Genomic DNA, 16375 nt, shown 5'->3' with positions numbered 1-16375 from the left:
TCCAGCACTTCTTCAATCTCTTCACTTTCACATTCCAGTACCAAGTGTTGAATTCCTTTGGAGGCTTCACGTTGTCTTCCTTACTCTTGTTTCCTGAGTTGCTGTGTTTATTTCCTGGCATTTGTAGAGACACTTGTTAGTTTTTTTCCCCCTGTGATGGCTTTTATCTTTGGAGTATGCCTCTGTGGATAGTGGAGTGTCTGCTCTTGCAGCGAATATCTTGAAGCATGTGCTGGGTATGGCCAGGGAGCTCTGTTCAGTGCTCCAGTGTGAGAGGAGTGTCCAAAGTGACAACAATATTGGGCATGGTGAATCTCTCTCTCTCTCTCTCTCTCTCTCTCTCTCTCTTCTATCAGAAGGGAGGATTAATCTATTCTTTTGGCGTAGTCTCATGCTCACCTCTTCTCTCCCAAGGAGACCAATGCCTGGTTCCTAGCCCTAGTGATATAATATTTGTTTGCACTGCCACAAGAACCACACAAAGGATCTATGAAGTCCTCTGTCTGAGCATGGATTCCCACAGCAATGAACCTCACCGGGGAATCAGGGAGCTCCGAGCATGTGGAGCCACCCACAGTGACTATCCAAAGACCCAGCCACACCCTGCACCCTCCCACACAGCCACAGTGTTTTCACAGTCCCAGCACACAAGGCTCTCACAGCTATGAGCACCCATTCTCTAGTCAGTTCTCCCAGCCAGACTCAGGCATCTTTGCTAGGCACGTGGATACAAGCTGGTTCAGGGCATTATGTGTGTCCAAAATGGCACCTGCCTTCTCTCAGCTAGTTACAGGACATCAGCACTGGTTGGTCAGGTAGAAAGAAATGTGTCCCCCAACTTTGTGTCCTCCAGGTTGGCATGGACACTGTCCCTCACAGGGCTCCAAGCCATCCTCACACCAGGCTCTTCCCTTAGCTTTATTGCCAGTGGCTTCTGTTGCTGCCACCCGGTTTCACCTCATTCTGCAAAGCTTGTGCTGAGGCTCTCAGTTGCTGGAGTCCTGAATTATGCATGCCCACACCCTCCACATAGATCCACAGTGTCCCTCTAATTTGCATGGCATTTCCTCTACTGTTTTCTCCCTAACTCTCCCCTGAGATTGGGCTCTCTCTACTTTTTTTCTTTTAACTTTCTTCCCCTATATTATAGCAGTAAGCTCTCTTTTATTCCACCATCTTGGCATCTCAGGAATAGTATCACTTTAACTCGTTATAACACAAAGTATTAAATTTCTCACTTACACTAAAGAGTGGTGTATCTAGAAATTTTAACTTTATCAATGTCTTCAGCACTGTACCAATTACAAATTCTTCGACACTTTCTAGGTTACTCTAATGCTCTAGACCATTACAGAGAATTTGAGCTGGAGTAATTACCTAGTTCGGGAGTGGGACCGTGGACAGTTAGAAGATCTGAAGAAACAGTCATCAAATTGAGAACGGAAGTCTACATTATAGGGAAAGGACTTTATTCAAATGTCAGTTTTTGCTAGGAAATAAGCATAAATCCTTAATCCTGTGGAAACTTAGCAGTTTTAGTAAAGGAATGAATGAGAAATACATGGTAAAGGGGCATGAGATTACTGAAAACAAATTTAAAAGTCCTACACACCAAAATATACCTTCACACACAAGATCACTCCATTTTTCTCTTTCTAGGGTATAAGCAGCTAACCTTTTCTACCTTAACACCAGAACTAAAGAGGGTACAAAAAGTTGACAGACAACTGGGGGCTGTTGCAGGCATTTTGGGAGTAGACGTACAGGTAGGAGCTCAGTCTCTCTTTAAAAGGGTAGACAGAGGAATTAGGCACTATCACAATAGGATTACCCTAGAGCCCTCTCTAAAACACTGGTTCCTGAGATCTTTGCCCAATATGCCCTCACACTGCCTCTTTCTGCCTGCTCTCCTATTCACAATCTTTCTGTGGATTTTTTTTCCTAACCCATCACAACTACTCCACTTCCCCTCCTCTAGGAGTGGATCACTCTAAGGTCCTCTTGTGGAATCCCTGACTACCCCTCTGTATGTTGCAGAATCTTTAATCATAGAAGCCTAGCCTTTGCTTGGTTCTACTAACCTGGGTGCTCAGTACATTTTATATTCCATGGCCAAGTCCTAGTAGTTCCCCCAACAGAGAAGCTAAAATACCTCATTATGAGGTCCCTAAATTTCCTTCAACCACCATGCACTGAGTAGCTACTGTGGACTTGCCACTTTCCCGAAATAACTCAGTCTAGTAGGGGAAACCCACAAGTACAAGGTTATAACAGGCTGGTGTTGTGGTGTAGCAGGTAATGGTGCTGCCTGTGTCACTGGCATCCTAGTTGGCTCCACCCCTGATCAGCCCCCTGCTGATGGTGTGGGAGAAGCAGCAGGAGATGGCCCAAGTGTCTGGGCTCCTACCACCCGTGTTGGAGACCTGGATGAAGCTCCTGTCTCCAGCCTGATTCAGTGTTGGCCACTGCAGCCATCTGGGGCATGAAACAGCAGGTGGAAGATCTCTCTCTCTCTCTCTCCCTCTCCCTCTCCCTCTCCCTCTCCCTCTCCCTCTCCCTCTACCCCCCACCACTTCCACACACTCTCTTCCTCTCTCTCCCTCTTTTGTTCTCTCTCTGAAACTCCGACTCTCAAAATAAGTATTTTTGAAAAGGTTATGACTACTGTGATTTTGGGAGCAGACTGTGGAAGGATTCCAAGGAGCTTAGCACCCACATACGACTTTGAGGTGCTCCTGGTCTCTCAACATAGCATAGGCACTGGGTCTCAAACTGCCTAGCTGGAGTCCCACAGGGAGCTGGCTCAGGGAACGTCTCAGCCTCTCTGTGGACAAGACAGTCAAGTGAGATGGCACAGATTCTCAGCACCCAAGGAATATGGCAGTCTTATGGGCTGAGACTGGGAACTCTGTGAGTGCATGAGAGAGTGCAGGTTGTATCTGGGTCTCTGGGCAATCACTGTGTGTGGCTACACATGCTCAGAGCTCCCTGATTGCTATAGGTGGGTCACTGCAACAGGATCCATGCTCATACTGTGGACTGCACAGATCCTTTTTGCAGTTCTCAGGGCAGCACAGATGATCATTGCACCCACTGTGGGCTAACACTTCCGCATTGATGACCTTTGAATACAGGAGCGGAGGGTGTGATTATGACAACAAAGGTGGTCAGACCCTCTCTGCTGATAAAAAAAAGATCTACCAAGCCCAACTTGGGTGTCACCCTGGATAATCACCCAACCCTGGAGCACTGACAAGATCTTCCTGGCCACACCCAGCACATGTCTCTGGGTATTCACTGAAAGAGAAAACATTCCACTAAGCCACAGAGGAAGATAAAGAGACTACAAAGATAAAAGCCATCAGAGGAAAAATAATAACAAAAACGTATTTCAACAAATACTTAAACTCAGAAATTCAAGAAACAAAAATAGGGATAACCGCATGACCCAGCCAAAGGAACAGAACAAAGCATCAATATTAGAATATTAAGATGAAGAAACAGATGGAATGCCTGAAATAGAATTCAATAGAATAATCACAGGATTACTCAAGAAGCAATGAGAAGCAAATCTATGAATTAAAGAAATCCATACATGACATGAATGAAAAATTTTCCAATGAAATTGAGATTTTAAAGAGAAATCAAAATGAAATATTAGAAATGTAGAATTCAATATGTCAAATAAACAATTCAGGGGAAAGTTTTAACAACCGACTTGGTGAGAAAAAAGAAAGAAAATCCAAGCTAGAAGAAAAGCTTTGGAAATTTTTCAGACAGTAATAAATAAAGCAAGAAAGAAGGGGCTGGTGTTGTGGTGTAGTGGGTTAAAGCCCGGCCTGCAGTGCCAGCATCCCATATGGTGCCAGTTCGAGTCCTGGCTGCTCCACTTCTGATCCAGCTCTCTGCTATGGCTGGGAAAGCAGTAGAAGATGGCCCAAGTCCTCGGGTCCCTGCACCTGGGTGGGAAACCCTGAAGAAGCTCCTTGCTCCTGCTTTGGATTGGCACAGCTCCAGCCATTGCAGCCATTTGAGGGGTGAACTGGCAGAAGGTTCTATGTGTCTTTACTTATCTCTAACTCTACCTCTCAAATAAATACATTTTGAAAAATATAAATATTAGATTCTAAAATGTGCACAAGTGTATTCCAGATTACTTTTAGAGGATCTCCTTTTAGACTCACAGCTGACTTCTCAAAAACCCTATAGACTAGGAGAGAATGGAGAGATACAGCCCAAGTCTCATGAGAAAAAAAAAAAAAACCTGTCAACCCATGACACTCTACTGTGCAAAGCTCTCATTTATGAATGAAGGTGAAATGAAGACCTTCCATAACAAACAGAAATTGAAAGAATTTGTTACCACTTGTCCAGCCTAACAAAAGATGCTTAAGGATGTGCTGCACACAGAAATACAAAAAGAGAGTCCTGATTATGGAAGAATGTGGAGGCAGAAAAACTCCCAATACAAAGGAACTCCAAACCAAACAATAGGAATATACACAGAAAAATAGCAGAGCCACGTTGTTATTTATCAATAGTAACCTTGTATGTAAATGGCCTAAACTCTCTAGTTAAAACATACAGACTGGCAGAATGGATTAATAAACAACCCATTTATTAACTGCCTACAAGAAACACATCTCACCAACAAAGACACAAGTAACTGAAAGTGAAAGGATGGAAAAAGATAGTCCATGCTAACGCAAAGCAAAAAAGAGCAGTGCAGCCATTATAATATCAGACAAAATGGACTTCAACACAAAACTGTTAAGAGACAAAGAAGGCCAGTGCCGCAGCTCACTAGGCTAATCCTCCGCCTTGCAGTGCCAGCACACCGGGTTCTAGTCCCGGTCGGGGCACCGGATTCTGTCCTGGTTGCCCCTCTTCCAGGCCAGCTCTCTGCTGTGGCTTGGGAATGCAGTGGAGGATGGCCCAGGTGCTTGGTCCCTGCACCCCATGGGAGACCAGGATAAGCACCTGGCCCCCACTATCGGATCAGCGCTGTGCGCCGGCTGCAGCACGCCGGCCACGGTGGCCATTGGAGGGTAAACCAAAGGCCAAAGGAGGACCTTTCTCTCTGTCTCACTCTCTCAATGTCCAATCTACTTGTCAAAAGAATAATAAAAAAAGAGAAACAAAGAAGATACTACGTAATGATTAAAAGGTCCATTCAACAGGAAGATGTGACTACAATAAATGTATATGCACCCAATTATAGGGAGCCTGGCTATTTAAAAGAAATGTTAGTGGATCTAATGGAGACATAGATTCCAATACTATAGTAATAGGGACTTCAACACACCACTTTATCAATGGACAAATCATCCAGACAGAAAATTAACAAAGCAACAACAGAGCTGGGGCTGGCACTGTGGCGCAGAGGGCTAAAGCCCTGACCTGAAGTGCCAGCATCCCATGTGGGTGCCGGTTCTAATCCTGGCTGCTCCTCTTCCGATCCAGCTCTCTACTGGGATAGCAGTAGAAGATGGCTGGGATAGCAGTAGAAGATGGCCCAAGTGCTTGGGCCCTTGCACCGATGTGAGAGACCTAGAAGGAGCTCCTGGCTTCATATTGGCACAGCTCTGGCCGTTGTGGCCATCTGGGGAGTGAACCTGCAGATGGAAGAGCTCTCTTTTTGTCTCTACCTCTCTCCCTCTAACTCTGTCTTTCAAATAAATAAAATAAATTTTAACAACAGAGCTAATTGACACCATGAACCAAATGGACCTAACTAATATATAGAGAACTTTTCATCCCACAGTTGCAGAATACACATTCTTCTCATGAGTGCATGGAACTTTCTCTAGGATAGACCACATACTAGGCCATAAAGCAAGCCTCAGCAAATTAAAAAAATAATTTAAAAATCAAAATTTTATCACACATCTTTTCTGACCACAAAGGAATGAAGCTGGGAATTTTTTTTAACTTTTATTTAGTAAATATAAATTTCCAAAGTACAGTTTATGGATTACATTGGCTTTCCCCCACACCCCCCCCCCCCCGGTAACTGGGAATTAACAACTCAAGAATCTCTAGAACATATGCAAACACATGGAGACTGAACAACATACTCCTGAATGAACAGTGGGTCATAGAAGAAATCAAAAGAGAAATCAAAAATTTTCTGGAAACAAATGAAGATGACAATACAACATATCAAACTTAGGAGATACATCAAAAAAGCAGTGTTAAGAGGGAGTTGATAGCCATCAGTGTGGAACGTAAAAGTAGTAGAAAGAATGAATTAAAATTAGAGAAGAAATAAACAAAATTGAAACAAAAATACAAAGGATCAGTAAAATTAAGAGCTTTTTTGCAAAAATAAAATGAATACACCATTGGCCCAACAGAAAAGAAAGAGGGAGAAGACCTAAATCAATAGATTCAGAGATGAAAAAAGGAAATGTAGCAATATCTACCACAGAAATAAAAATAATCATCAGGAATTACTGCAACGAACTATATGCCAACAAATTAGAAAGTCTAGAAGAAATGGATACATTACTGGACACATACAAACCACCAAAATTGAGCCTGACGACACAAGTCATAGAAAACCTTAACAGACCAATAACCAAGATGGTGATGGAATCAGTAATAAAGACCTTCCCAACAAAGAAAAGACCAGGACTGAATGGCTTCACTGCTGAATTCTACCAGACATTTAAAGAAGAACTAATCTCATTTTTTCTTGAGCTATTCATAACACGTGAAAGTGAAGGAGTCTTCCCAAATTCCTTCTACGAAGCCAGCACCACCTTAATTCCTAAACCAGAAAAAGATACAAAAGAGAAAGAGAATTATAGACCAACATACCAGAAAAACATAGACACAAAAGTCCTCAGTAAAATACTAGCTAATCAAATGCAACAACACATCAGAGAAATCATTCACCCAGACTAAGTGGGATTTATCCCTGGTATGCAGGTATGGTTCAACATTCGTCAACCAATGAAAGTGGTATATCACATTAACAAACTGAAGAACAAAAACCATATGATTATTTCAATAGATGTAGGGAAAGCATTTGATAAAATACAACATCCTTCCATGATGAAAATCTTAAGCAAACTGGGTGTAGAAGGAACATTCCTCAATACGATCCAAGGCAATTTATGACAAACCCATAGCCAGCATCTTATTGAATGGAAGCATTCCCACTTAGATCCAGAACCAGACAAGAATGCCCACTCTCACTATTACTACTTAATACAGTCCTTGAAGTTTTAGCCAGAGCCATTAGGCAAGAAAAAGAATTTAAAGGGAAACAAATTGGAAAGGAAGAAGTCAAACTATCCCTATTTGCAGATGGCGTGATTCTATAGATAGGGAACCAAAAGATTCCACTAAGAAACTACCGGATTTCATAAACGAGTTTGGTAAAGTGGCAGGATATAAAATTAATTATAAATAATTAAATATAAAATTACACAAAAATCAATAGCCTTTGTATACACAAACAATGCCATGGCTAAGAAAGAACTTCTAAGATCAATCCCGTTCACAATAGCTACAAAAAATTAAATATTACCTCAGAATAATTTTATCCAAGGATGTCAGAGATCTCTACAATGGAAATTACAAAACTTTAAAGTAAGAAATAGAAGAAAACACATAAATGGAAAAATCTTCCATGTTGGTGGGTTGGAAGAATTAATATAATCAAAATGTCCATACTACCAAATTCAGAGGCATCACAATACCAGATTTCAAGACACACTACAGGGCAGTTTTAATAATTAAAAAAGCCTGGTACTGGCACAAAAACAGATGGGTAGACCAAAAGAACAGAACAGAAACTCCAGAAATCAATCCACACATCTACAACCAACGTATCCTTGAAAAGGAGCTAAAATCAATCGCTGGAGTAAGGACAGTCTCTTCAACAAAGGAACCTAACTGATATCTAAAGAACTTTTCATCCAACAGTTGCAAAATACACATTCTTCTCATGAGTGCATGGAACTTTGTCTAGGATAGACTATATGCTAAGCCAAAAAGTATGGAGCATGTGCCAAAGTATCAAGCTAGACTCCTACTTTACACCTTACATAAAAATCCACTCAAAATGGATCAATGACCTATATCTATGATGTATTACTATGAAATTACTTGAGAACACTGGGGAAGATCTGCAAGACATTGGCATAGGCAAAGACATCTTTAAAAAAGACCACAGAAGCACAGGCATTCAAAGCCAAAATTGACAAATAGTATTACATCAAGCTGAGGTGCTTCTGCACTGCTCAAGAAACACTCAGCAAAGTAAAGAGGCAACTGACAGGATGTGTGAAAATATTTGCAAACTACAAAACTGACAAAGGATTAATATCCAGAACCTATAAAGAGCTCACAACCTCAACAAGAACAAAACAAACAATACAGTTAAGAAATGGTCAAAGGACTTGAGTAGACAGTTTTCAAGAGAGGAAATACAAATGACCAACAGACACATGAAGAAACGCTCAGGAGCACTAGCCATCAAGGAAATGCAAATCCAAACCACAATGAGCTTTCACCTCAACCCAGCTAGAATGGCTGTCATACAGAAGTCAACCAACAATAAATGCTGGCATGCATGTGGGGAAAAGAGTACTCTATTCCACTGTGGGTGGGAATGTAAACTGGTACAGCCACTGTGGAAGTGGAGATACCTCAGAAAGCTGAAAATAAATCTACCATATGACCCAGCAAGCCCACATTTGGGAATTGTCTTAAGGACATAAAATCAGCACATGAAAAAGTTATCTGTGCCCCCTTGTTCACTGCAGCACAATTCACAATAGCTAAGATATGGAATCAACCCAGATGTCCATCAGCTGAAGACTGCATAAAGAAATTTAGGCACATATACACTATTGAATACTACTCAGCAGTAAAAAATAAATAAATAAATAAAATCCTGCATTTTGCAACAAAATGGCTGCATCTGGAAACTATTATACTTAGTGAAATAAGCCAGTTCTATAAAAACCAGGTACTATATATTTTCCACCTCCTTATCTATGTGTGATTGACAGAGTATCTAAAATGTAATGTTTAGGAGTGATAATGAAATTCTGAGATTCCATGATTGTTACAGCCCTTGTCTCTACTGTTGAGGATTTGTTATGTTCTTCCCTCATACTCTTTGTTGAACACTTTACTTAGTGTAGGGTTAATCTTATGAGTATAAAGTAAACTTAAAATAGATCTTTGCAAAAGTTAAGAGTGAGACTAAGAGAGAGTAGAGGAAGAAGGTTGGGAACATGGGCAGGAGGTAGGGTAGGATGGGAAGAATCATCACTATGTTCCTAAATCTGTATATGTGGAATACATGAAATTGGCATACCTTAAATAAAAATTTAAACAAAGAAAGAAGCTATGGAATTTAGACTACATCTTGGGGTCAACGGGAAGGTGCTGAAGGGATTACAGAGGGGTAATGATTTGTCCTTCAGAGAGAAATTTTTTGATCAACAATGGGTAATGAGAAGGGATAGGGAGCAAATCCTGGGAGTCACAAAATACACTGTGCAGCCTGAGCAGCATCCATTTCTTCTAGGAACAAAGAGGAGGAGGAGACACGTTATAGCCATGGCTGTTTTAATTACCTCCTATTCGTTTTATTAGAGAGGAAGCGGTTCCTGCTTTAGGCTGTGGCTGTGCAGACCACAAACATGGAACAATTGACACTGGACAGATGACGCTGACAACAACTTATTAATCAAATATACTCAGAGTATAGAAGAAGAGAGCACTGTATGCCACGCAAGGTATCATGGAAGCTGCCACTGGGAACAGACTGAAGAAGCAAGGGCTGTGTCAGGCAGGCTTTAGAGTATCAAGAAGCTGGGGTGACTCCTGGTTAGCATAAGACGTGATTGGCTTCTTTGCAGGTTTTTGCGGGCTTGCAGAGAACTAGATTTCTCTACTTAAGGATAAATAGGAACTGTGCACGCTTCTATTGGCAAGAAATGTTATTTGGCTGGAGGACCTTCTCTGCAGAACAGAGTGGAGAGGGGACATATGCCCAGGCCATTTGAAGTTGTCTCAATTTGACCAGACTGCTGGTGATCTGTGCAGCAGCTTTTGCAGGGTGAAGACGGTATGGTGTGCAATGAATAAAAACAAAGATTATTTAAAGAATGGGGGGACAGAAGGAATCTCTCTGCGAGCAGAGGAGGAACATCTCTGCCTTTCCCAGTGGCTTTTCTTTCCTCCAGATAACACTGTCTCACTGTGTCATCAAGTGGATATTTGTCCACATCGGCACAGGCCATTTCACCTATGTAGCGGTATGCATGAAGCTATCTCTCACAAGGGAGGAGAAGGAGAAACGTCCCGTGCGATAAAAGATAAAAGATCCTTGTCTATTTCTTGGAACACCATGTTCAAGGCTCTGTGGCGTGAGCCTCCCCATGAGCTAAGGCATGAGAAGACTGTTCTCTGCATCCTTGACCTTCCGAGGAATGCAGGCAAGAAACTTCCAAGGTCTTTGTGGTGTGAGCCTTCCCATGAGCCAATGCATAGAGGACTGCTCCCAGCATCCTCAGCCTTCAAAGGAAGGCAGGCACGATGCTGCTGCCTCGGTCCTCAAGAGATAGCCACGATGTTGCCCAGGTGGTCCCTGGCAGCAGACATCAAGACAGCACAGAAAATCTGGCATTAATTTTAGGGCTTATACCACAATTCACCTCTTGATGCTTTGATGTAAAGTAAGACCCCGGGAGGGACAGATACTACCAGAGAGTAGGAATAGAAGAACAATCTCTGTGGGAAGAGCAGTAGGTACATGACACGCAGCAGAGGACCACAATGGCTACAGCTAGAGTTTCGAAGCCTGTGCAGAGCTGTAGGCTCCATTTGGTTGGGAACAGGCAAGAGAAAAGTTCTGTCATTTCTAGCACGATTGGCATGCTATTTAGTATCTGAACAACATTATGAAATACTTTAATATCAGTTTGTATCTAATTGAGGTGCTGCTGCACTTGGCCAGGATTGTTGATTCATATACAAGCAATTCCATGAAACTAACATATTTCTCCTTGTGTAGTTACTAGATAGTCAAAGTAAAGAAACAGTTCATCTGGACTAGGGACCCTTGGCTCTCAGTGAACAGCTGAGGAGGCTTGATGCATGCATGAGGACAGAGGCATGGCCATTTGCTGGTTGGCAGTGAATGAGTTTTGATGGCTGGGCTAAGGCAGTGATGTTTAATGCTATATTACTGGTGCCAAATATGGTGGTGGTACCTATGGAAAAGGAGTTCAAGAACCCAGCTCTGACTGTGGGGCAGGATTTAGAAGAGTCTGTGGGAACTATGTAATCAGTGGGAAGGACTGAAACTTGCCTGGGACCCTATTTAAATGAGCTTATCTTTCTTGCCATTGCTATTGCTCTTCTTTTTGGAATTGCCATTTCTTCGAGCAATCTTCTTGGCTTGTTCCAAGTGGCAGGTGGCCTCTGAAGTTCTATAGCTTCTACTGAATTCCTTTGTTCATGGCCTTCTACCTGTACCACCTCTTGGCCTCCACTGCATCCAGTCAGGACTGGCTAGCAGTTCTAAAAGAAATGCTTTTGTAAGACATGAAACTTCTCTTTTTCACGTGACCACTCCCTGTAGGATGGGAAAGTAGCCAATTCACTGTTTAGTTGTGAGAACTGTATAAAACCACCTACTAGGCCAAGTACAAAAATGAATTGTCCTTGAAAATTTACATTTCTCAATGAACAATTTGGAGGACAGCCCTACAAATGAGTTATTTTTAAGAGGACTATGTACCCACAAGAATACCTTTAAACCTCAGTTGTGATAAGCCTCTATCAAACTGCTCGTCTTAGTGAACACCCATTTAAAAGCATCGCCTCTGGCTGCGGTCAGATGCTTTTTGAAGAATTACACAATGCTTACCATTTGGCGAATGCTGACTTGATCCTGTTAACAATTAGCAGCAATCTAGAAATTAGAATGATTCTATTCCACAGCTGCATTACTAACTATGAGGTTGTTATCTCAGAGGCCTGCTTCCATTCTCTTTGTGGAATATATTTTGCTTGATATAGTACATCTTTGTTGCCTACGCTTGCTACCTCTGTGAGTTGCATTCAACTCATTGTATGAGGCTTTGAAAAACTTGCCCTCCATGCCTACAACAAACCTATTGCACTGAAACATTTACTGTACGACTAGAAGTATTGTTTAGTGAGCATATTATCTCAAATGGTGTTGAAGTTTCTAGAAGTTTAATTAAATGGTGTTAAAACCACCTTTTACCAAATTTTGAAAATTGTTGTAGTAATTAGCATGCATTTGCTGTGGCCCTGAGTATCTAATGTATTAATAAATTCCTTTTAAAAAAGAAGCAGAAGAATAAATGATATATAATTTTGTGTTATAACATATTATTAAAACTATTCTTTCTAGGATTGTGGGATTTCACGTCTCTTTCTTTCCTTTTTTGTTCTCTCACTCTCTCTCCTTTTCTCTCTGGTCTCTGGTGATATAAAATATAATTTCAAATTAAAATACTCAGATAACTGACTATAACCAAATTATCTCCCAGAGGAGTAGGAGGAAATTTCAATGAGGAAAGTAAATTATAAATTTTAGACATTACTGTGCAAACCTAAAATGATGCTACTGGAAATGTTAATAATTTACCAAGAGTCAGAGTATACATCATCGATTTTCTTTCTCTTGTCAACAATTTACCCATTGACCCAATACACTTTTAAGGACTGACCTAACAGACATTATGATAATTAATCTAACTACAATCTTACTTGAGTTAGAAGGTTATGTGGTAGATGTTCACACTGGAAAATTCCAAGTTATTAGAAGGTGATGTCAGTTTTAGTTCTGTTGATGTAATTTAGTGTAATGGCCACACCTTGTTCTAAGATAAAGGAATGTCTCCAAACGTAGGATGACTGACGCAGGTATACAAAATAGTTTGAGGGTGAGAAAAGAGAGAAAACACAAAAAGGGCAAGGACAGAAGAATGGGGAAATAGAGGAAAGGTGGAGAGGGTGAATCTGAGCCAAGGGAGAAAATTCCGTGGAGGTGGGTGGGGTAAGAGGTGGAGCTGGGACCAGTGATGCAAGAACTCAGTGGTAGCCCAGGGGATATAAAAGCCTGGTGGAGTCAGGTAGAAGCAGCATCCTGGAGCCCAGGGTAAGCACCCAGGCCCACTTCAGTCGGCGAAAGCACAGGCGGCTGCCAAAGACAGCAGAGAAACCCGGAGCAGAAGAGACCAGCCGAGGATGCCTGCCCTCTTGTTCTACCTTCTAGGATTCTGTCTCCTCCAGGGCCAAGTTACCGGAAGAGTCACGTATGAATGGATGATGGAGAATGTTAAGATATGCCGTAATGATTTTGTCAGAACCGCGATCGAAGTCTGTGGCCATGTCCACTTGGAAAGAGAGTCTCCGAGTCCAGAAAACCCCTTTCTGAGTTCTGGACCAGCTGCAGGTGAGTACTTCTATCCTTCGACAATTCTGCCTAGATAAAGGAGCCTGGTTTTCTCTGATCAGCAGCAATTGGGTATTCACACTTAGATTTACATCTCCTGGCTTCTTTGCTTCCATTATTTCAAAATTAACACCTTATTGAACAAGCTGAAGGACAGTTTTGCTGTCCATGAAGAAGAGCAGCATGCTCTGATTCAGGTTTGTTAACTACTATTTTAGCTTTACCAGAATTTCTCATTTCCTTGGGCTAAAACTGTCAAATTAAATAATTGAGATAGGTAAGGTTAGGAGATTTATACAACAGAAAGATTTTGAGTCAGGAGATGTTTTCTCCCTGGCAGTACTAGCAACATGGAAACAGTCCATGAAACTTTAACTAAAATGAATGGGTATAAAGAAGAAGGAAGATGTTAGCTAGTTGCACCACAATCCCAGCCCAAGTTTCAAAGTTTGCATCTGGCCAGCATATTGCATGATCCACAACACTGGAACAAACACCATACAGAGTACATTAGTACACACACGTGACAGCCAATGCTAATCTCTTCTGGAAGTCTATGACTATTGATTGGTGTTCATTTAACCCATTTCTCTAATATAAACTGAAATCGATTTTCAGTAAACACTCTGGGGAGAGAAATTGTTACATATACATTTGAGGGCTGTCAGAGACTCATATACCCTTTTGATTCTATCAGAGCTTTTAGAAATTCTACCTTGGGGTCAGCATTCTGGCATAGCCGGTAAAGCTACCACTTGCGATGCTGGCATCCCACATGGGCACCAGTTGAGTCTCAGCTGCTCCACTTCCAGTCTAGCTCTATGCTAACACAGCTGGGAAAGAAGCTGAAGATGGCCTAAGGGCTTGGGCCTCTGCACCCCCATAGGAGACCCAGATGAGGTCCCTGGCTCTTGACTTTGGCCTGGGTCAGACCTGGCCATTGTAGTCATTTGGGAAATGAACCAGTGGATGGAAGATCTCTCTGTGCACCACCCCCCGCCCCGCCCCGTAACTCTGGCTTCCAAATAAATAAAGAGAACTTTACATATAAAAAAGATTCTTGCCACCATGATTTGAAAACTTAAATAAGCAATTTTCTTTTCAAAGGTTACTCTCAGAATTCAGAAGTTGCTTAGCAATGGAATAAAATTACTCAGGTTGAAAAAAAATCCAGTTATGGTTAAACTGAGTGTTTCTGATGATCAACATTACTTCAGACAGTTGACAGATCTATGTCAGACAGTGAAAAGTACTATATTGAAAGCAATGAAGGGATGAGAGAGATTACAGAAGCCAAGTGGAGTAAGCAGAAGAATGCTAGGATTGTAGTACTTCAATCTATAAGTATAATAAATGGTTCAGATATTAAGACACTTGCTGATTGTTTCAATATTCAATTAGATTGAGACAGTGCTTTCCATTTCTCTGCATAGGCACATTCAATCTGTCTGATACTCCTTGATATTCATATTTTTCTTTCTACCCCCCAATTTCTTTAACTTAATAGAAACTGTGCCATCATCCATCAAGAAAGATGCAGAAAATGCAAATACTATGTTGGAATCCATTCCTAACTTGCCACAGGAGCTGACGGCAACACTATTTGAGAAGCAGCCATCAAAGCTGTATCTACAATACCTACCTACATTGAAGAAGTCAAATGTTAGTTTTGAAGAATTTAAGAAAATTATTCAGAATATACAAAGAGGAGTGGAAAGTAGCAGGGCTTCAGAATCGAATACTTTCTCCCGAAAAAAGAGACAGTTCTCTGAGAGTCTGCCTGAAGAATGTTGCAAATATGGTTGTCCCAGATATTATCTTCTTATGTATTGCTGAGATGGAGATAACTGCATAGATTTCACATAATTTTCATGTGTATTTCACATGTATTCTTGATATTTTCACTTATAATTCTGTCAGGATGCTACTGATTACTAGAATATAAGACCTCCACAGCTGAAGGTTTGTGCATTGTTCATTTTATAATAAATGGTATGTCTGTGCAGTGCTGGTATTGCTTTTGCTTTTGAAAGTATGACAAAATTTCCCAATGAAGAGACAGTTGGCAATGTATGCAGCTACAGCATAGATAGTTATTCAAATAGTACAATAAGGGACCAGTGTCATGGCTCACTTGGTTCATTCTCTGCCTGCTGTGCCGGCATCCCTTAGGGGCACCGGTTCTAGTCCTGGCTACTCCTCTTCCAGTCCAGCTCTCTGCTGTGGCATGGGAGTGCAGTGGAGGATGGCCCAAGTGCTTGGGCCCTGCACCCGCATGGGAGACCAGCAAGAAGCACCCGGCTCCTGGCTTTGGATCGGTGCAGCGCCAGCTGTAGCAGCCATTAGGGGAGTGAACCAATGGAAGGAGGACCTTTCTCTCTCTCTCTCTCTCTCTCTCACTCTCTCTCACTGTCTATATCTCTACCTGTGAAATAAATTAAAAAAAATAACTATAATAACTCCTTAAGGTATACACTATATAAAAAGATGTAATATGTACATCCAAAATATAAAATGGTGGCTGAAGGATGTGGAATAAAAGTATAGTTATTTTAAGGACTCAAATTTAAACTGCTATCAGTTTAACAGTCTACTGTAACTATATGATATTGTATGTGAGCCTCATAGTATTCATAAAACAAAAACTCATAGATATGCATAGGATAAAAAAGGAGCAAAGTATACTCCTAGAGAAAATATTCTTTTTCTTTATTTGACAGTTAGAGTTATAGACAGTGAGAGAGAGAGGTCTTCCTTCCGTTGGTTCACTCCCTAAATGACCGCTATGGCCAGCAGATCCAAAGCCAGGAGCCAGGAACTTCTTCTTGGTCTCCTATGCCAGTGCAGGAGCCCAAGCACTTGGGCCATCCTCCACTTCTCTCCTGGGCCACAGCAGGGAGCTGGACTGGAAGAGGA

General features: G+C 41.5%; 1 protein-coding gene across 1 annotated transcript; it reads left to right on the top strand.

The window, feature by feature from the left end:
- The first annotated feature begins 13137 nt into the window (after window positions 1–13137).
- LOC100341333 (relaxin-like protein SQ10) lies at window positions 13138–15464 on the top strand. The gene is made up of 2 exons (XM_002724229.6): window positions 13138–13459; window positions 14967–15464. Exons 1-2 carry the CDS (start codon window positions 13252–13254, stop codon window positions 15293–15295), a joined length of 537 nt encoding a protein of 178 aa, XP_002724275.3. The 5' UTR covers window positions 13138–13251; the 3' UTR covers window positions 15296–15464.
- The last annotated feature ends 911 nt before the right edge of the window (window positions 15465–16375 follow it).

Source organism: Oryctolagus cuniculus, chromosome 1, assembly GCF_051225735.1.
Source record: "Oryctolagus cuniculus isolate XC-2025 breed Fujian yellow rabbit chromosome 1, ASM5122573v1, whole genome shotgun sequence".
In the NCBI taxonomy this organism is placed as follows: Eukaryota; Metazoa; Chordata; class Mammalia; order Lagomorpha; family Leporidae; genus Oryctolagus; species Oryctolagus cuniculus.
Note: the sequence above shows the minus strand (reverse complement) of the source record. Positions and strands in the feature narration are given on the sequence as shown.

What these genes read in the sequence shown, in the direction of transcription:
- LOC100341333 (XM_002724229.6), top strand. Translation starts at nt 13,252, where the DNA reads ATGCCTGCCCTCTTGTTCTACCTTCTAGGATTCTGTCTCCTCCAGGGC. An exon ending in GAGTTCTGGACCAGCTGCAG is followed by an intron (nt 13,460 to 14,966) that starts GTGAGTACTTCT and finishes TTAACTTAATAG; the next exon opens with AAACTGTGCCATCATCCATC.